This window comes from Dryas octopetala, chromosome 9, assembly GCF_963921425.1.
Source record: "Dryas octopetala chromosome 9, drDryOcto1.1, whole genome shotgun sequence".
In the NCBI taxonomy this organism is placed as follows: Eukaryota; Viridiplantae; Streptophyta; class Magnoliopsida; order Rosales; family Rosaceae; genus Dryas; species Dryas octopetala.
The window spans coordinates 10,537,441-10,559,452 of NC_141374.1; the positions used below are offsets into that span (position 1 = coordinate 10,537,441).

The following is a 22,012-nucleotide window of genomic DNA, read 5'->3' on the forward strand; positions in this document are numbered from 1 at the left end:
AGAATTTAGAGCACAAATTATCCATGATCGATTGACCACCATTGCCTGCCAAAGGAGAGAAGCCCTACAACTGGTTCGCTCATTGTTGTCATTTGGTTTTCATTTTCTGACGATGGAGGCAAGGCCCCAAATGCTTTTTATAGCAGGCTCTGGCTATGGAATAAGAGGTACAAAAATAGCATATGCCATGGATATCCTCCACTGCCTACTTTCTACACATTCCCATGCAATATTGCTATCCAAATTAAAAGGCTTACAAATGTTTTTTAGATTCTTCTCTTTCTCTCCATTATTTCATGTTTGGAGATGAATGAGGAGAGGAATGAAGGAGGGAAAAGGGCCAAGAAAGAAGATGGAGATGCCTTTGTTTTCTTTTTTGCGTCAGTAGGTGTAAGGCCAAGCGGCACCAAAACCTGGTCCTCACTCCTCAGAGAGGTATATTCCATGTCATATTCTCTTCTTATATTTTCATTTTCTTTCTCAATTTTTTTTGTTTGAAAAGAGAAACTCATAAATCGAAATTGGGTGTTAGTCCAAGAGAATAATTCCTAGTAATTAACTTATGTTATCCGATAATTGACATGGACTTTTATGCGTAACGTCTTATGCTATCTTTTTTCTTTAATTAATTGCCACACTTTATAAGGCTTCTAGCTAAAGTGATAGATACTCATTTTTTTTATTCACGGTAAGAATTTTATTGTAATTATTATTATTCTATTTCAATTATAATATAACATCACGAACGTGTGAATGAAATTAAACTCATAAAATTTATAGTGAAATAATTTAATATGAAAACTATCCCTCTTGTACGTGCATACAATTAAAGAGAGTTATTTTTTTTTAATGGTTTTCATTTGAGCCGACATTTCACCTAAAACCCAAGATTTAAATGTAAACTTCCACAACAATGAAGCCACCATCACCTTCATTTTTCTCTGCAGGATTTTTCACCATATTTCTTAAGATAATCGATCGACCGAATTGTACACATACATATATATATTTCTACTATGTTTGGGAGTCCCTCTTGTTTTATAGTTACACATAAACATATATATATATATATATATATATAGAGAGAGAGAGACCTTATCTCCGGGGTCAAACAATGATATTTTACTTTGATTCATCGCTGACAAGTCTCTCACTCACTATTTTTTCTCCCATGTACCTGCACCATGGCAAATCAGAACACACCTTGCATCAACATAAAATCCATGATATAAAAAAGTAAAAACGAGTACTCTAATTATATGAAAATATTATTTTGTCAAAGAGTCTATGGTATGACAACATTAAATATTTATGTTTATTCTTGTTTAAATGTGTAGCTCAGATTCACAATGTAATAACATATATATATAGGTATCTTAATTAAATTGTCATTAGAGTTTGTCTTTGGTATAGTGGGTGTATAGTGTACAATCATATTTAAGTAGAAAGTGAACTCATTGTCATCTAAGGGTCCGAAAATGATTGTATGTCATATAGTAATTGTATGACAGAAATTTCTTATCAATCGGATTATCTAACAAGAGAACATTAACTTTTAATTATAAATGATTAAGCAGTATTCAAAGTTAATTAATTACCTTCCAAGCATCATCACAGTGGCTTGAGGATTAGTGCCAGGGGAGTAAATAAAAGTGGAGCCATCGATGACTCTTAGGGCATCAACACCAAGAACCTTGTAATCAGCATCCACAACCCTCCCAACTTGGCAACCTCCATGGTAGTGCCAAATGGTCATGACAGTGTCCTTGCAGAACTGCTCCAAAGACATTGAGGAATTGGAGTGTCTGGGCAGCAAGTTCACTGGGGCACCTGCAGTCATGTTGAGCAGTGTTGGTATTGAAAGGTCCTCATATCTGAATTTGGAGAAGGCCTTGGACTCAATTATTCTCTCAATGGTTTCCATGCCTTGGACACATCTTTGTAGGTCTTGGGGGTCTTTGAAATAGTTGAAGGTCACTGATGGGTTGTCATTCGGGTTGCGGGTTCGGAGCTCCAAGTGGCCTGTGGATATTGGGCCTTGGACTTTCTCAAGAATGAATCCTCCTCTGAAGGCTGGCTCATCAAGACTGTTCATGAATTCCACAGCTTTGGCTAGGGCTTCTGGGGTCCTTTGCTTTGGTGGCACTGTGGAGAGCTGACCAATCTGCAAATATATATGAACCAAAATAATATGCAACTATTATAAGCAAGCTGAATGGATACATTTAGACAGCTGCTATGTACACCAACAATTTATCACTGCACCTAAACACATGACAAATTTACAAAATAAAAAAGATACAGTCTGATTCGAGAGGGAGGTTGACCCCATCTCTGACTTATTTTCTTTTTTTCTCTATATTTAAAGGGAAAAGTTGGAATTTCCTTACAAATTTTCAAGTGTTGGGTTTAGTGATCAAATATTTGGGTATACTTAGCAACATTCTAAATTCATGCATATGAGAACATGGGCTTGGCATGGCCCAATTGAATCTATACATACCTTGGGAGAGAACATGCCATAGTCCCTCGGAGCAGAAGAACCACCAGCAAAGTTTTCACCACTGGCGGCTTCGATGTAGCTTCCGAAGTGGGTGATGCCGACGACTTGGATGAGCGACACCTCCACGGGAATTGGCGAGGGGACGAAAATGGAATTCATGGGGTTGTCCGACATGCCTTGGCCAACCATGGGCTGGTCCAACACCACAGTGATGTTGTGGGCCTTGAGATGATCTGCTGGGCCCACCCCACTCAACATTAAAAGCTGTGGGCTTCCAACTGCACCAGCTGATATAATGACCTCGCTCTTGGACCCATTCTTTAGGTAAGCTCTGTGACTGGTCCCAAATGCGTCTCTAAATACCACCCCGTGGGCCAGTGGCCTTAATTTCCCTGTTTAAATGTTGAAAAATAAAATATAAAAAAGAGTTCAACTCTCCTACTTTCTCTATTAAAAAAAAAAAAAAAATCATGAACCTTTTATTCTGAACAAAATCTGATGCACGGAGGCGTGCAAGAGCACGGTAAGTCCATTGGGATTAGCGTATTCTAATAAATCCGCAGCAGTATGTCTATGTCCCTCAACATCAAATATGGTCCCTCCAACTTTAGTACCGTAGATATGATCATAAGTGAACCCGTTGTTTGGGACCACCCCTATTTCCAGCAAACCGTCGCGTACAGCCGACTGCCACCCCTGAATTGGTGGCTGAAATGCCACGCGCCGCTCTACCCATTGGTATGATTCGTTCACTAATCGACTGTCCCATCCGGCTTCCCTAATAGCAAAATCAGAATTCTTAAACATACGTAACATCATATATGTTGAATATACATGTGCTATCATGTCAATGTTAATTAAAATTGGGAAAATTGTCACAATTTGTGTCTTATAATAAGTGCATTAGAGCTATTGTACGCAATTACTCAACAATTTCATCGTCCAGTATTCTTTCCTTTTTTCCAAAGTATAAAAGAAATTTAAAATGACCAACCATCGATCGATGGTTGCACAAGCATGTAGTTTATTTAAAAATTTTAAATTTGTATTAGAGTATAAGATAATTATAATTCCAAATTATTGAAATTAAGACTTTTATTAGAATTATCAGCATGTATTACTTGACTTTAAATATGAGTTTTATGTCACAAATCCAAATGATTATTATGGTTTTTTTCTTTATTAAATGATTATTAACTGTTATATATGTACAACCATTTATGTGAAGACAAGCAAATATATATCTGATAAGGATTAGTAGAGGATCCAAATCCTATTTACATTTGCATACCTTTGTATACTATAAATTAAACTTATATATTTCGAATTTACATGGATATTATGCATGTATATGTACCTCACGTAGTCACTAGCGGCACGTGTATAAAAACCGGCATTTAGACAGGTCCCGCCGCCTAAAACACGGGCCCGGGAGTTAATAACGCCATCCTCAGAGATGAAGCGCTGGGAGGGGGAGGTGGGGGAGAGGTCGGAGAGGGCAGCGCCGAAGGCTGACAAGTTTGTAATGTTGGGATTGCCATAGGGTGATCCGCCACGTTCAAGTAGCAAAACGCTGTAGTTTTGGGAAAGAGTGGCGGCTAAGGGGCAGCCCGCGGTGCCACCGCCTACTATAATGTAGTCGTAGTATGATATGGCTGGAGCTGCGGTTGCATTATGCATGAACCTGAAGTTTGGAGCTGCATGTAATTAAACAGAGCAAAAGATTGAGTGTTAATAATAATCAAGATATGTATATTGGGGTATGCATATTATCTAATAATTAATATTGAGTGTTAATTAATTAAGATCTAGTACTACAACTATTCTAATGATTAGGGCACGCATTTAATTTGATAATTAAAAACTCAACTAACGTGACCATATTTATTTGTTTATATCTGGACCAATTTTGAATCTCATTTATTTGTAATAAATAAGAAATTATTATGCCATGTGCAATATTTAGCAAGTAAAAGTTTGACAAGTCAAGAAGAAAAAACTGGCTCTATCTCTCTCGCCCCATAGGCCATAGGTACTCTATAATTAAGCAATTAATGCAGGCAACTTTTTTAGGTTCTTGCCCTTGTTTTTGCTCAACATAGGTGGACCCTATACATTACGATGATCACTGTTTGATCTTGTCATTCACATGTTTTATTTATGTGTGTATTAATGTCAGCCACTATCTAACTTGCTATAAATATTGCACAGATTAATTTGAACAAATATATGTATGAAATGCCTAATTTCACAGACCTGGAAAAATATACAGAAATACACTCACTAAATTTGGAGAACAAAATTTAGTGATGGATGGAATAGTGCTATTTTGGTATGATGCAGTATCACAGTCTTCAAGCTACGAGATCACATCACTGCTCTCATTTCATGCAAATTCATAAAAAGACACTATATATATAAATATATAACGTATAAGAAAGAAATTAATTAAAGTTATACGTACCTTTGTCAGCCTCAGAAAAGCCATGAAGGAAGAGAATTGCAGCGAGAGCAGCACCAAACAATGATCTCCAGCACCCAATACCCATTATCTATAAATATATATATATCCCACTTTCAAACAACTCCTCCAGAAAGAGAGCTAGCTCCTCCAATGATATATATTTATGGTATGTGCTTCTTGCTCTCTACAAATTAACCTTTACTGCATATTCTTCCTTATATATAACAAAATTTGAGTACTGAAGCAAGCTCGATCAGGAAGCTAATTATGTGTAGAGAAAAATACGTACCAAAGGATTCAAGAAATGCACAAGATGTGATGCATAAGCTACCGTTTAGCTCGCCTAGCAATAACTTACAGACCCCAAAAATAATGTGAACTATGTTATAACGTGGTATATATGCACTACGCACTGAGCATGTTATTTGGCTAAATTTTGGTTTGTTTATATATGTGCTTCTTGGTTTCAGCAAATGTGTTTGCTAGCTAGATGTATGCAGTGTTTTTGGGGAGAGAGAGAGAGAGAGAGAGAGAGAGAGAGAGAGACAGAGCAGGGCGAAGGGCGAACGGGCCGGGCAGTTGGGTTTTGTTTATTTCACCAAATAACTGCCAATGGCCTCACTTCTGGGGCCTATTTGGGTGGGTGGATTAATAGAGAAGGATCATTAATTACCGACTTTTTTGATCATGTAATAAATAGAAAACGTACAGCACTGATATACTCACCAAATGCTACGTTTATCAATGATATGTTTCCAAATGATAAGTTAAAGTAATTTTTTTAAATCCTCAATATTTTTTTCTTATCTGAAAAGGAGTTCAAACTTCAAATTTGGGATCTATTCCAATAAAATAGAGAAAAATACCACTAAATAAATAACTCATTACCAATAAAATTTGGTTATAAGAAATTGTTGGGGAAAGGTCAGTTTTACACTTTTACTGGCCAACCTCTTTTGTTTCCATTAATAGACCCAGAATATTACATAATGGAATGACTTAAAATGCTGGAGGGTCTAAAAACGTTAAGGGATTAATGGGCTTAGCTGCCGGCCGTGAGACTTTTAAAGAAGCTGAACTACTTTTACACACAGGTAGTTGAGTTTCAATGTCTCATTAAATGTTAGCACACCACACCACATTAGTACAATAATTTATGCTGAAGTACAAAAATTCATATGGGTTCAAATGGAACCACCTTGTTTTAAGGTTACTTTTAGTTATCTAGTTCGATATGTTATGGATTTCAAATTTGATTTCAATGTTTTACTTATTATGAAATAAATAATTCTTAATGTGGGTTATGTATGAATCAAAAAAATACTAACACATTATTTGAAATTTAAATTTAAGATACAAATTTGAAATCTCTAACCCTGCTATTTTGGTGATTCATTAGCAGTGTACTGTTCACTAGTCACTACAGATGAGCGACAAAAAAGAAGAAAGAGAGTCCATATTTAGATGGAGAAATATTGTACAACTCGATCCTTTTTCCTACTCTTTATGTGAAAAGAACGGAGTTATTTTCATTTTAAAGATGAGTACGGCAATAAAACGGCAACTACTTTCTTTATCCATTTTTTTTTATGGGAATTCTTTATACATTTTTGACACATCATCTCTGTGGGCCTTACTGAACTAATTAGCAATTTACTATTTAAAAAAAGGGAGTTACTAGTGCTGTTAAATGAACCAAACTAATCGTGAATAAACTGGAGTTTTATTCTCGCATACAAGGGATGTTTCCCAAGCCTGTTTTCATTTGTAACCCTTTTCTTTCATTATTAAGCATTTCCCTTTCAATCTTTTTCTGGTCAGCAATGAGAGCATCATATATGTATTATGTAAGCATTTCATAAGTAATTGCACGCATCTATAATTTGCACTTGAAACTTTGTATCGATAAGAGAGTGGGTCATAGGAATTTTCCTTGTTACCCAAAAATTAAAATCATTACTAAGAATGGTTGGGTTTGATGAGACTTTTTATATAAATCAGATTGGGGATGACAAACAATGGCCTAGTTTTCTAACAATATATATCACTAATATAGCGACTAAAATAATACAAATGGAAAAAAAAAAATCAATAGAGAGAGTTGTAGGTATAGCAGGTGGCAATAATGGAAGTCATGCAAATGAAGAGGGAAGGAAGTAAGGTGATGTTCAAGAGCCTACTCTCCCCCAAGTATCCAGCAAGGGTTATGGTGCTATCTGCAACTACTCGAGCGAGTGTCCCAGCTTCCGTTGAAAGTAATCCACCATTGTAAGTTCCACGGGAAAGCCTCGATGACATGACCCTAGAGAGAAGTGACAAGTTGACACCTGCACAAATGATAGTTTAAAGACATTTGGATGCAATTCATACTAATCAAATCATCTTACTAATCAATTCATACAAGAGTTCTAGTAGCTCTACAAGACATTTGGATGCAATTCAAGCAAACAACTATTTTAACCTATAGCACATTATATGAAAGCCGCACCATACTGTTAGGTACGATGCAGAAGATATATCAGGGACACTGTAGTGATCTTTACTATGTGGTGAGATACAGTTCCATTTCCTATTAGATTTATTCCATGTGTAGCTTCAGTAAAGACTAAAAAGACAAATGTCCAATTAAAAAAATAAATAAACAAAACTGTGAAGCTTTTCCAAAGGTCACTATTCCTTTATAACTAGAAAATTTTAGCTTCATGTTAATTCATCAAAACTATGGTAATAATGTATGACAAAGAAATACTTGTTACCATTATCTAATTATAATTCTATGGTCATATGGTGTCCAGTTTATAATAATACAGGACTCCCTGATATGCTGCATAAACCATTTTCGACAAAAAGATTGAATTGATGAAATTTGTACATTTGACACTACTTTTACACGTTTCTAAGGTAGTAATCACTTGTCAGAAAGAATGGTTCCTGACTTCCCAGGGAAATCATACTTCGTATAAATCTCAGATAGAAAAAGAGACCAGGATTAATCTCCTTAACAGGTGCCTAATGATATTGCCTGATAATAAGACAACAGCTGAATTTTGTGGTTACTAAATCGGTGATATTATTCGGCAATATTTCTCCAAAATGAGAACAGAAAGAATCATATATGTGTTTCCTTGATAATATGTTGATATATACTTCAATTACCAAAAGCTCGTTTGGTAATATTTTTGTTTCTGTTTTTTTTTTTTTTTTTTTTTTAAAGGTAAAGAGAATAGATAGAATGAATTTTAAAATAAAAAATTAAAACGATTTCATTGTTGAGTCTTGTCTTCACAGTTATAAACCAAAAGTAATTGATTTGAATAAAAAAATCTCACCTTCAAGTACTTCGGCAGAAACAAACATGATAAGTCCTGAGGTGACATATTGTATCACAGAGTATGTAGTTACTATATGGAAGCTCAGAACTATGCCTATGAAAACCAGTAGTTCAGATGCTAATAAAATTTGCCTGCAATCAGGTCAACAAAAACAAATCCATCAGTGAGCAGGACGAATATTTTATGGAACTTTCAACTAGCAAATATAAATAATCATCATACGTGAAGAAAGATTGAAAGTATCCTTCCTGTTAAAAAATTACCTGTCTTCAAACATGTTGCTAATGTAGCTCCCAACTAAAATATTTACAGGAAGAACGGTAAGCCCAAGACATGCAAGAAAAATTGCCACTTTGCTAGTAGACCAGCCGAAATAGTAGGTGGTAACGACACTAGATTCTGAAAGTAAAATCTCCATTGCATACTTGAGCATGAAATATATCAACAATTGAACCTGATGAATCATATAGAAGTGGAGAGAGTTAAAGTCCCAAATGGAAATTACTGGTAGATAATTTGCTAATGAGATGAAGACAGATGTGGAGATAAAGAATTTCAAAGATTTAGCATTAAAGTCCACTGTATCAAAATAACAAAATACAGGGTAACAATCAGAAAATCACAGGGCATAAAGTTGATAAATACGACATTACATAGTCAAGGTATAAAGATTCTTTGTTTCTTGCCACAGAGCAAGTGTTATAACATTCAGCATTGTATAGGTAACCATTATGGAGCATATAACAATACTACTTTGTCCAATTATTGGTGGAGAAATGGGTTCACTGAAAAACATTTGTCACGGAGCTAGTACATTTATTTACACACTGTGATCCAAAGGGATAGATATGTTTCAGTAATTAAGTATTTTTCCCTCATCTTTCCCATTGTCAATTCTTAAGAAAACAAATAAATAAATAAAATACCTGTCTTTTTCACATTTGCAGACCTTTAAACATTTTCAGTTAACACTGACATCAAAGGCACATACTTTTAATGAAACAATTGATTTGTGAAGCTCATATGAAATTCAAAATCAGTGTGATACCTTCACAGAGGGTGTAAGTAGTCGATATGCTGATCGAATCGAAGTGGCTGGTCGGCGAGAGTCCTCAGGAGCTTCTTCACTTTCATCTTGCTCACCATCTTCATCATCTTCTTTCTTGTCTTCAGAACTAATGAGCAATGGTTGTTTAAGACCTTTCTCGAGTGCATCGTTTTCTGCTGTTCCTGTCAATTACAAGATTAGCTTTTGATAATTATTAGCTCCCTCCCAGGGCAACTATATCGTTGGGGAGATGCAGCAGGAAATGGCACAACAGTCAACACTACACCTATACAGCATAATTCAGAACCATTGGGGACTAGACCCTCATGTTGTTACAAATTCCAAAATTTGTGCATCACTTAACAGTTAAAACTTAAAACTTATGTCCCAATAAAATTACTATTCAAAGTCTCATTGAACCACCATTAATCTGGATACGAAATCAACTAACTTGAGTTCAAAGGACGCACTTTTTGAATGAGGTCTAAAGTCCAATACCAATTACCAATTGTTTCAGCTACAATAATGGATTTAAAGAAGTGCTCATTTTGTATATTAACAGCACAATAATGTTTCAGAATTATGTATGTTAACATCACAATTTCCAAAGTAAATGCCAAGGACTATCTCAACACCAAGCTTAACTAACATGTCAAGTATTTTTTTTTTCTTGTTCTGAACACGCCAAGCATGTTGACAATTGTAATGTAAATCCATGAGATTAACCCAAAGAGTAGTTTGTAATTGTAATATGATGACTTCGAAACTCCAAAGCTTCTCTCAACAGTCAAAAGCACCTATATCTTCATTTTATAAAATGTTTTTCCAAAAAAAAAAAAAAAAAAAAGCCTCATTCATTAGAATTCTTATTGTCAAAAGAGTAGTTTGATCTTAATTAGACGAGAGTAAAAAAGAAATGGGCACTAAGAATGACAATTGATGGTGTGTTTAAGGATGTAATTTAAATTCTCAATACAACTAAACAATGTTCACAACAATAAATAAGAGTTATTACGGTCAAATTAAATTCAATCTAATGCCTCATTAGAAGCCTAAGATTTATGGAAAAGACAAACAACAGCAATGTTCAAGAGATCATTCAACTACTGACATGAGTCAACATACCAACATTCGATTCCTTTTGAGTATGATTCTCTTCATCTTCACGAGAAGGTTCTTTGAATGAGATGCACAACCATACTAAGTATATAAGCCAAGCTGCAGCCATAACCCAGCCAGGCAAAGTGTCCTGATTGCATGTAAGCTTGTAAATTTTGAAATTAGTTTGAAGTAAGCCAGCAAGAGCAGGACCACAAGCCATTCCAAGGGCACTAGCGCTAACGAAACCCGCTGATGCCTGCATGCGGATTCTTAGTGGTACACAATCACTAATATAACGCCTGTTAACAGCTCTAGCAGAACCCAATCTGAAATATAGAAAGCAGAAATTTGTCAATTTATCTGATGAGGCACTAAGGAACAAGCTTCAAAATCTTATTGCATTACACTATTCCTAGCTCAAACTTTAATCTCGGTCCTGAAATCATAACATAATGATCTCTCATATTTAACCTTCCTATGATAGAAATGAGCTTCAGGTCTCTTATACAGCTATACATTAAAAAGTGTGTAAGATAACAAGAAGAAATCAGCTGTAGTTTGTTTAGTAATCCAACTCTGTGCAAAGTGTTGAAAAGGTGAAAGCTATCCCACCAGACATCTCATTAGTTAATGTTGTTCCCCAAGCTCTTGTAACATATAACAGATTTTTAGACTTTGCAAATGTTTCCTGAAAAGTCTACTTTGATTTTGAATCCAAAGATGGAATACATCAATTTTCCCACAAGTGCCCAAAAAGCCAGAGCAGAGACCATTAAAGCATTAAAACTTATGTGTCAAAAGAGCAGAGCTAGAAGAAATTATAAGATGGTGCTAAAATAGTTTAGACCATGGTTCGTGACAATTGTCAGTGAGGCAGCTAGTGTCAATTTCTAGAGTAGAAAATAAGCAGAGGAGTTTTAAGTTCAGATTTCAATCAAAGCTGAGAAGACTCAAAATTTCCTAACCCGCCACTTTTGATGATATATATTGCCAAATCTGAAAGAAGAATCAGAGGAAAAAGTAAAAGAATTACGTACCCACAGAAAAGACGACCAATCAAAAGTACCCATATTGAATGAAGATCATAAGCCAGAGCATACAAGACATTTCCCACAAAAAGAACAATGCTGCTAAATACAAGAGGCTTGAAGTAAGATTTATTTGACCAGGCACTAAAATACACTGAAGAAAACACCTGTGCAACAGCCATTGCTCCAATCACAACACCACAAACTGTTGCTGCAGCTCCAAGGCTCATGGAGTAGTCATCTGCTGTAGGGACTATGATATATGTATTGACCATATAAAGAAATGTGTTCGCTAAGTTTAAGAGAAGTGACATAAAATGGTATTTCTGATCAACAACTTGTTCCTCAGCAGGAGAAGGTAGCTGATCTTCTTGCAAAATGAGTGCATGTTGTCCCAAAAAGTTAAGGAAGTTTGTTGAGTAGGTTAACCTGTCTACCGCTGCTTTTATTGAATCAATGACAGAATCCTGCACGTGAACCCTAATAAATATTTCTATATATTACCAAAATTTTGACTGCTTCCCACTCAAACAATAACATCACAGTTCATCCAAGAAAACATTAAGAAAGAAACAAAAAAGCTTAAGGCATCAATTCTTAATGAAACCTGGAGGGGAAGAGCAGGTTGATCATATATTGATAAGTAGCTTCCCTGTCGGTCTTGAAGTTCATGAAGATTTCGAGATACAGCTCCCACAACAGCCCCTACCCCCTGCAAGATTATTAGTTGGGAGAGATCATTTACACTGATACCATAAGTTTGCAGTTTCTAAGCGTATGACAATAAGTTTTTAGAGCTACTTTATACATTCTTTCATGCCCCAATATTTTAGAACTGCGCCTGATAACATACAAAAAGTGGAAATGGAAAAACTGCATCTAGAAGCCTATTCAAGTTTTGAAATGCTTAAAAGGACAAAGGGGAGAAAAAGGCCTCTGAATAAACATATTACCACATGCTTAAACACTTGCTGCAGCTGTGAGTATGGATGATTAGCACGAGTTTTGACGTAATAGTCAGTGAATCTATAGCCAAAGCGTTTATCAAACTTCTTCAGTATCTTTCGCAGACCAATAGCATTCACTTCAACAAAAAAGAGAAGCTTCAAAAGATCGCGCCCCACTTCTCTATAAGCTTCTCGTAGTTCAGATATTTGGGATATTTCAGGTTGCTGCTGAAGAGCATCATGCTGTTCTCCAAGCTTGGCTATCCTGCTTGCAAGTAGCCCTTGTTGTTCCAACAGGAAAAGGACAATCTTCTCTATCTGATATTGTAATAACAAACAAGTGAGGAAAGCACATTTGTTTTCTGTCTTTCATGAATAACAGCATAACTCAGCTTTTCCAGAATAAAAACTGAAAAAAGTGAAAAACCATATTATGCAATGAACTTCCTGGCGACACACACACATATATAAATAATATAGCACCCCCAAAAAAAAAAAAAAAAGGATACGGATGCACACAGAGACAGATACTACTTATCCAAAAAGAAAAAAACACAGATATGCGGGTGTGAGTGCTTATGTGCAGACACAGGTCGAAATATATATGCACGCAGACCAGAGCAACTTTACCCCAATTCAATTATGATACTCCCCCATGAGGATATCACTAGCTTTTCCCATACCTTCTACAAAGAGGATACAAAAGGGGATAAAGGAAAAGAAAACCAGACCCGTTATTAATAAATGAATTATTCAAACTCCCATGAAAACCTCCCACAAATGAATAATATTTAAATATTTGACATCTTATAGAAATTCAATTCACACTCAATTTCATACTTGATTTAAACACCATATGGCAGATGACAAAAGAAATAAATGTGTAGGCAGAACAATCAAGTGTATATACCAAGATACATAATTTATCATCTAAAATTCTCTTATATAATTCATGAACAAGCATGTACATGGTTCATACCTGATTATCCAGCATTCTTGAAAAATCCTTTAGGACATGCTGCTTGTCCTGTGCTCCAACTTTAATTTGGTGAGTATAGTATTTTACTTTTTTCTTCATAAGTTTATAGTTGATGTAATACCTGGAAGAAAATAAAGTATGAGCACACAATGGAAATTTAAATAGAGAACTAAGGAAATATTGTACGATGACATCGACATGATAGGCATATCAACTATACATGAGCATGTTAATATGGACCCTTTCCCTTCTCTTTCTTTACTAACATGCACAGATTACACACATACACACTAACTATAAGCTCTGGGCATTGAGTTGGGTAATATGTGATACCATCCAAAAAAATATCCCAGTGCTCTCTGAGTAATTTAATTATATCAGTGACACACATTGTGTTTTCATGTTTGTATGTCAACAAAAAAGAATTTAAATGCTCACATAGATTACCCCAAAAAAATTATATATTTTGTACACCATTGGTTATAAGACTAGATAGTCTATTGTTCTAATGACAAGAAAATCCATTAGCAAATACCATATGATATGTCAACATTTATTTGACAACACCAAAGGCATTTCCATTAAGATTCAGGGTTAACACACAACATGTTTGTCATCAAAGAATTCCATCATTTAAGCCCTTCTATTCTTTTACCCTTCTACAAGAGGAAAGGTTCAAGATGTCTGTCACAATGCCTCTAATATTAGGTGAATCATACTTGAATAAGTGAGAATAGATCAAACATACCCCTCCCATTCTTGAATTTGTCTTTCCTTCAACTTTTTCCCAAAGGCAACCATTTCTCACTACAAATTAAAAGAAGTTCACATTAGCAAAAGAAGAAAATGAAGTGAAAAGCCAAGCAACACAGAAAGGAGAAAGAATAAAATTTCTTTGTATCCAATAATAACACAAGTTGTTCCATTGTAAAGGAAACAAGGAACATAAAAATGCTGACAATTATAGTTATTCGCTGTCCACCAGAAAAGTTGCCTATAAAACCAGCAGTTCTTCTCCGAGCCTGAGCAATGTTGATGAGGATTCTAAATTAATTCTTCTGACTCCAACCCAAGTGATAAAACAATAGCTTATGTACATCATTTCAAAACAAAATAACCGATTTTTTTTTTTTTTCATCATAGTGTCATTGTCACATATATTCTGAATGCATTAAAGCAACTAAACTCAGCTCAGGTCAATATATAAGTCAAGAAAAGGTATGTTCCATGAAGTATAGATTTGTCATAGTGCTCTTCTCATTCTTTTTATATTTTTTCAATTATCTGTCCCCTTTTTCAACCACATATTAGAGTAATCAGTCAGCTTATCCCTTTGATAAGGTGTATATATAAGCCGCCTAGATATAATATACCTAACTCACTTGGGATCTTTAAGAAATTTTCATTGACTTTGGCCTAGATTGTACCATCCTCAAAATCACCATAGTCTCATAAACCACCCACTTTGACCAAGTCAACACAAACAAGCCTAGAGCCGAGTTGTAGTATCCCAAGGTCAGCTTATACAGATATCACCAACTAAGCTCATCTTATCAGGATAAATAAGTAAATAGATAATTAATTAAGTAATTAGATAATGCTCTGTTTGGCTGCCTAGAAAAACTCGGAAACGAAAACGAAAACGAATAAAAAATTCGAGCTCAACTCATACAATCTCAGCTTCCAGGCTCCGACGAAAACTAAAGAAAAGCTACTCAACTGGGAGACCTATAACACAGGACTCTGAATCTCATTCCAGTCCTATTTTCTTCCAGATTCTCAGCAGCAACCAAACAAAGCACGAGTCCAAGAATAAAAAAAGATATATATATATATATATACGTATACACACACCTACATATATATACACGCATTCATATAACATATATTACCAAAAATCCGAATTATCGAAGTAAATTTCGATCGCCGCTTGCAGAGGAAACTTAGATGACCATCAACGAACACCACCTCAAACAGAAGAAAGCGAGAAGGCTAGCACCGCATGTTCTTGACAAGGAAAAGCGAAAACGTGGATTTACAGAGCAACGAAAATGGTTTCGAATGCTTCGAAATCGCAGAGATACGAATAAGGAAAGCCAAAGTAGAAGATGGAGAAAGCTCGGAACGAAAAGCTGTGGAGGAGAGAGAGATATACTTGGAGTTGGATCGGCACAAGAGGAGTCGTGTTGGTTCACAAAAAAATCGGATCTTTTATTAAAGCTTTGGGACGGAGCTGGAATTTTGAGAATTGAGTTGGGCAATTGTGGAAAATGAAAAGAATAAGTGACTGGACAGGGTTGAATTTGGATGTACTCATTGTACTTTTTTCCTTTTTTCTTGAATCTGGATTCTGGATACTCATTGTTCTTTTTTGACGTGAAGTAATTAAATGTGTGGCCCAAATCTACTTAGGAATCATTATTACTAATCATATTTTTATACTATATTTTTTCCAATCAACAGAGATATAAATTATAATGCTTCATTTGAATTGAGCTATCACCTATGTACCAGGACACTGATTCCAGGTATTTATTTATTTAATATATCGATAATTTATTTTTATTTCTATCTGGATACAGAAATTTTAATTTGAGACTCCTTTAATATTGTCGAAATACTATTATATCAAATTAGTTAATATATTAACAAATTAATTAAGTAATTACGATAATTTTTTTGTTAGAATGACTATATTAATATTTTTTTACGGCGGATGACTATAATAATTTAAGATGTAATAAAATACATTCTTTTAATAATTTAATTGTTGAGATAAAGGTTGGAGTTATTATATTTTATAAATCGTAAAAACTCCAACCCTTATCACTACATTTGATGGATCCTAAATTTATATTTTATATTTGGATTCTAAATGGTGTGTGCTTACAAATGTTAATATTTTAGTTGTTGTGAAAGAAATAATTTTTAAAGTAAATCATATACAAATTAATAAAATATTAATATATTATTTAAATTTTAAATTTAGGATACAAATTTAAAATTTTTAGCACTGTTCTTTTAACAATGTCGAAACCAAGAAATTAAATTTCTAAATTTTCGGCGAAATTTCGCCGAAAATTTCGTTTCTTTAGGGTGTCGAAATCGAAACACATGTTTAATAATTTTTCGAGAAAATTTCGCCGAAATTTATCGAAATTTCACCGAAATTTATCGAAATTTACCGAAATTTACCGAAATTCATCGAAATTTATCGAAATTTATCGAAATTTATCGAAATTTTCATATTTTCCATTTTCTCCAACTTCAAAAATTCACCAAAAATAGCTCGAGACTCCAAATAATTCACCGAAAAATTCTATGAACTCGTATTGATGAGTACTAATTTCCTATAACCTCAAAATAGTCAAATTGCTTTCAAAAAAATTATGAAAAATCCTACTCTTATAATTTAATTTTGAAAAAAATAATAATCGTCAAATTCTTGAATTTTCATTTTCTAAAATTCATTTCCACACCACTAAGCTCTAGAACCACAACCAAAGGTCTAAGTTAGTTAAAATAAATTTAAAGAAATTTCTAATTCCTTTAAACAAACGTTAAAACAAATTTGAAAAATTTGAGTAACAAAATTACCATAAGCCAAAATTTGGGTTGTTACACTTAGTGAAGACAAAGCTTGGCTAAGTAAGAGACACGGGAAAAAAGGAAGGAAAGAAAAAAATTAAAAAAAAGACTAAAGAGAGAGGCACGGGGAAAAAAAGGTAAGGAAATAAAAAATAAAAAATAAAAAAAAGGGGGGGGGGGTTTGGGGCCTTTGGGCAATTGGAAAGAAGAAAAAAAGGTTTGAGATTTCTTTTAGTTATTTTAAATCTTAAACTTTAATACATTTCTATATAAAAAAATAATTAAAAGTATCCTAAAAGGCTTAAAACCTAAGATCCTAAAAAATATAGAGTATATAGGATTTAATGTATAGATTATAGAGTATTAGGGTATATAGAATATATAGAGTATTAGGGTTTAGATTTTAGTGTATAATTAAATTATACAGTATAAATTAAAAATATACTAATTTTGCTTATTCATTATACTAATTTTATTTAACATTATTTGCTCCAGCGCGCATTATATTCACCTTATATTACATGAAACCTACTATATAATTTGATTTCTTCAATGTTTTTTATCAATTAAGTAGATAATATGTTAAATAAACATATGGTAAAGTTTCATTCAAAATTTCTGTATTTTGATAGTAATTTCCGTCATTTCTATCTAATTTCTGTCGAAATTTAAAAATCTTCGAAATTTCCGTCGAAATTTCCATCGAAATTTCCATCGAAATTTCCTCGAAACTCGAAATTTTATTCCTTGGTCGAAACTAAGAATTCACATTATATTATGTATAATTATCAATACAATATAAGTATATTGAATTTATAATTTATTATTTAGAGCCAAATCCATTCTTTTGCACACATCCCCACCAATTATTTCCTACACGCTTAAGTCACACATCATGGGGGTGAGGTCATGATGTGTAGTAGTGGTAGTGTACAGTGGAAGCGCAAGTAGCAAAAGAATCACGTGAAAGTCGAACCACTATGGCAAAACGACAACGCCTCCTGCCTTAATAGTTAATAGGCCTACCGCCTACTCATCCACTTCACCACGTGCTCTCCAATATATGGCATGCAATATATTAATAAATAAAAAAGATATTAATGATATTCACTACTCACTAGTAAAGAAATTTTTTTGTTCAAATTACACAAGTAAAATACTTGACACATGAAAATTAAAAAATTTGGAATTTCCTTGTGGAAATATGGAAATCTACAACGTCACAACCGTACATGTAGCGATCCCTAAATATTAAAACAAACACATGGCTTGGAGTGTACGGGTAAACACTTTTTAATCTTAAGTTTAACACTAAAATTACAAGATCTTACCATGTATATAGTTTCTTAAATATACGTGCACAAAAAAATGAAACTATAATAGTATGTAGTTTTTTAAATATTTTTGAATAGCGATTTTCACATTTCAATTTTGTTCATTTGCACTCATTCATTTTTTTTTTTTTGTATGCTTTCATTGATTCAATTATTAAAAGTATAAAAATAAAGAGAGAGAACAAATGTGCAAAATTAGTATCCAAATTGTCACCCAATATTTTAATAGTGTTACTATTCTCATCCGTCTTTCCTATTTTCCCGCCCACTTCTTAAATTAATTTCTACTACAATTTTGTCATTTCCTAAAATTTTTTCTTAAAAAGACATACTTAAAAATTTCGTAATTAAAAAAATAAATAAATCAAACACCCATCTTACAATGCTGTCATGGAGACCCTTGCAAAGCAAAGGGATTTACAAGACAGCGAAAGGCCTGCAGGGGCAGAATGGCAGATATCCCCATCTTCAATCGAAAGAATATCCCTCGGTTTATGTCAACTACAAGAAAAACATCCCCTGTAATTGCCAAACACCTAATGTCTATTTTTTCATCACTCTCCCTTTCTCAATGTCTAAATCCATTCACGGTATCAGATCAGTTTCATTCACGTATGTTACTATGTTAGGTTATGTGGTCACACGTACTTCACGTCACCCAATATAAGTATGAGTTATCCACGTGTTTGTCTTAAAATGATGTCACATGATTTACATGTGCGGGAATATATAAGAATGTGAAATATTGTCTCACATTAAAAAATTATAACATTGCATAATAACTTATAAAGGTCTTAAATTGCTTATTATATTGTCAAATAATTTTGAAATAAATGCCTAAATTTCTTCACACAAATTATATAAAAATTATAATAACTCTACTTTGAATCCACATCTTAACTTTCCACTATTACAGCCATATGATTTTTAAATAATGACTAGCACTGTAGCAGTATGGCACACTGTTCCTAGAGTTATTGTTCCTAGTTTCCTACTATTATATTTTCAGATCTTTATATAAGTTGGTACATGATGTACATCCTTAAAATCTAGAAGGTTGCTCTTTAAGACTCTCAAAAAGTCAAAAGTATTCCCTCTAAAAAAAAAGGACTCTCAAAAGTATTGTCATTATGAGGGTTTCTGATAATTATCAACGAACGCTTTCAGACTTTGAAGTTTTTGTTCTTTAACAAACAAGACAGAGGTGATCTTAATTTTTGTGCAAAGGTCTCACTTGGAGAGTGTTTTGGCTGAATGTATAAATGTATATAAATACATCAACTACTATTTGTTTATCAAACATGTAGTGTCAGAATAGTGCCGGACTCAGAAATTTTTACCATAAAACTTTTATTAAAATTTTTTTTTCTTGAGAGAAAAAAACTCTAAAATAGTCGAACATTTTCAACTGCCCTTACTTTAATTTCTTTGGAACATTTTATCAAGGAGTCCATTAATTATAAGGTACTGACAAAGCAAAATATTAACCAAAACCACTCAATCTATTTTTATTAACTTGCGGACACTATCTACCAGCCCCCCAAAATACAATATGCGGACACCTTCCAAAAGAAATGCATCATAAACAAACCAACTACACAAACAGCCCAAAACTGATATATTTTTTTTTTGCCAAATCGATCTCTTTCTTCAACTTTACCAAATCGCCAATTGTTCATCTTCACTCACAAGCATCGTTCTGCAACTGCAAGCCTGCAACTCCAAAAAAACTACAGTTTCAGTTCGCTTTGCAGTTTCAGAAACTGCAGTTTCACTTGCAGTTAGTAACTGCAGCTCCAATAAACTGCAGTTTCAGTTCACTTGCAGTTTCAGAAACTGCAGTTTCACTTACACTGCAACTGCAAGCTTGCAACTCAAATAAACTGCAGTTTCAGTTCATTTGCAGTTTCTGAAACTGCAGTTTCAATTCATTTGCAATTTCTGAAACTGCAGTTGCAACTCAAATAAACTGCAGTTTCAGCTCATTTTGCAGTTTCAGAAACTGCAGTTAGTAACTGCAACTCCAATAAACTGCAGTTTTAGTTCACTTGTAATGTTCCAGAAATTGCAGTTTCAGAAATTGAACTTAAAAAAAAAAAACAGGAACCTTCTACTGATAAGAAATCAAAGTAGGAGTCTACGTACCACAAGCTGTGATCATGCCCAATCGAGGAGAAGTCGAAGTGGTCAGAGCAGATCTAGAAGGCTTCGATCAAGCTCGGAGCAGATCCATTAGAAGGCTTCGATCATGCACAGAGAGAGAGAGAAAGAAAGAGGAAGTCGGTGGCATTACTCCCCTTTCTTGCATCGATTTGCTGCAGGTGGCGGCCAGCCGGCAGCAAGGAGGGTGGGTTGAGTCGGCGCCGGTGTAGGGAGCACACCGGTGGTCGCCATTCGTTGGGGGAAGGCCGGAGTAAGAAGCTTCGGTGTGGAGCAGTGTGGATCGCGAGAGAGAGAGAGAGAGAGAGAGAGAGAGAGAGAGAAAAAAAAAAAAACAACATATTTTTTTAATAACATATTTTTTTAATATCATAACTTACAAATGTGACCTTATTGTTAAATTTGAACAATAGGTATAGTAGAAGTTAAATAAAATGTTTGTCATGTATCTTAGAGTAATTAATTCTTTATCAAGTATCTTGCTCTCGATTACATTTAAATAAAGTATTAAAAAACAAGTTGAGATAATAAAAAAATATGTGTAAATAAAATTGTGAGAGTGGACAACTGCCCACACTGGACTCTTAATGGACCGCTACACATTTTCACAAGTCCGCACACATTTTACTCATGTCAATATTTAGCCACCAACGTTACTAAAAAAAATTTGCAATTTTACTAAAAAGACCTTAACATTAGGGTGCCTAGTTTACTTCTTTATCTACCAATAGATTGCATATATGTGCTAAGTTAGGCATGCAATATGAGACTATGCATGACTCCAATTTAATCATTTTATCCAAAGAAAGATATATTTTGCTGTGAAATGCCGACCTTTCTAGACGTAGGCTCTTGTGCCTAACTATGTATATACATTTTGGTAGGGTACATGCAATTCAGCATGGAGATCGATAGAGAAAGGTAGAGATGGAAAGGGAGAGGTAGGCATATACAATTCAGCATGGTATCTATATTATATTTATATGTCTAGCCATGAATATTATAAATAAGATATTTCTTTTGGATCTGGATCATCTATTTATTTTTTATATGTTAATTTTTGCTTAATTTTTAATTATAATTGTCTATTATAAATACTAGATATACAAGTAAAATAGTAATAGATTTGTAACACTTTTAACTATAAATAGGGTCAAACACTAACTCTTGCCTTGTACCACTGAGTTTTTGTACGTGACAAGAAGAAGGTTGTTGGCGAGGGATTATCACAGTAATATTTGGTGGTGACAGATATATTGATGATGCATATATACCAAGTGCTTAATTAATAGACATTGTTATAGATATATAACTTTCAGATCACCACAAGATAATCAAGATTTGCTGCACATCAAAAAAATACAATATATATAAAATATGTGACTTCATGCTAGCTATAGTTTAGTTCGATAATAATAAACAAGCTGCCACTACTTGAAAAATAGTAGCAGCCATGTCGTTGTTTTACAAAAAATCTAATATAAATAATAAAAAATATAAAGGATGGGCTGCTAAGCCTTTACCTGCA

General features: G+C 34.1%; 2 protein-coding genes across 4 annotated transcripts; both read right to left on the reverse strand.

The window, feature by feature from the left end:
- Positions 1–806: 806 nt before the first annotated feature.
- Positions 807–5,521, reverse strand: LOC147273944 (Glucose-methanol-choline (GMC) oxidoreductase family protein). Its single transcript, XM_086255885.1, has 6 exons — positions 4,968–5,521; positions 3,861–4,200; positions 2,980–3,281; positions 2,504–2,895; positions 1,599–2,164; positions 807–1,177 (listed from the first exon to the last, which is right to left on the reverse strand). Exons 1-6 carry the CDS (start codon positions 5,050–5,052, stop codon positions 1,123–1,125), a joined length of 1,740 nt encoding a protein of 579 aa, XP_086112011.1. The 5' UTR covers positions 5,053–5,521; the 3' UTR covers positions 807–1,122.
- Positions 5,522–6,938: 1,417 nt separating this feature from the next.
- On the reverse strand, positions 6,939–15,588 carry LOC147273945 (SPX domain-containing membrane protein At4g22990-like). 3 transcript variants are annotated; one of them, XM_086255884.1, is made up of 11 exons: positions 15,295–15,588; positions 14,151–14,209; positions 13,403–13,523; positions 12,430–12,741; positions 12,084–12,188; positions 11,486–11,943; positions 10,473–10,774; positions 9,348–9,520; positions 8,563–8,753; positions 8,297–8,430; positions 6,939–7,294 (listed from the first exon to the last, which is right to left on the reverse strand). In XM_086255884.1, the coding sequence occupies exons 2-11, from the start codon at positions 14,201–14,203 to the stop codon at positions 7,056–7,058; spliced, it is 2,088 nt and encodes a 695-aa protein (XP_086112010.1). In that variant the 5' UTR covers positions 14,204–14,209; positions 15,295–15,588; the 3' UTR covers positions 6,939–7,055. The 3 variants fall into 3 exon arrangements, with proteins under 3 accessions (XP_086112010.1, XP_086112009.1, XP_086112008.1); XM_086255883.1 differs by having other exon boundaries at positions 9,348–9,523; XM_086255882.1 differs by having other exon boundaries at positions 9,348–9,529.
- Between the last annotated feature and the right edge of the window lie 6,424 nt (positions 15,589–22,012).

Excerpts from the sequence above, each read along its gene's own strand:
- LOC147273944 (XM_086255885.1), bottom strand. The coding sequence starts at position 5,052 with ATGGGTATTGGGTGCTGGAGATCATTGTTTGGTGCTGCTCTCGCTGCA. Across the intron at positions 3,282-3,860 it reads GCCGCTAGTGACTACGTGAG|GGAAGCCGGATGGGACAGTC; the intron begins GTACATATACAT and ends TTTTGCTATTAG. Across the intron at positions 2,896-2,979 it reads GATTTTGTTCAGAATAAAAG|GGAAATTAAGGCCACTGGCC; the intron begins GTTCATGATTTT and ends ACATTTAAACAG.
- LOC147273945 (XM_086255882.1), bottom strand. The coding sequence starts at position 14,203 with ATGGTTGCCTTTGGGAAAAAGTTGAAGGAAAGACAAATTCAAGAATGG. Across the intron at positions 12,742-13,402 it reads CAAGAATGCTGGATAATCAG|ATAGAGAAGATTGTCCTTTT; the intron begins GTATGAACCATG and ends TTACAATATCAG. Across the intron at positions 11,944-12,083 it reads AACCTGCTCTTCCCCTCCAG|GATTCTGTCATTGATTCAAT; the intron begins GTTTCATTAAGA and ends GTTCACGTGCAG.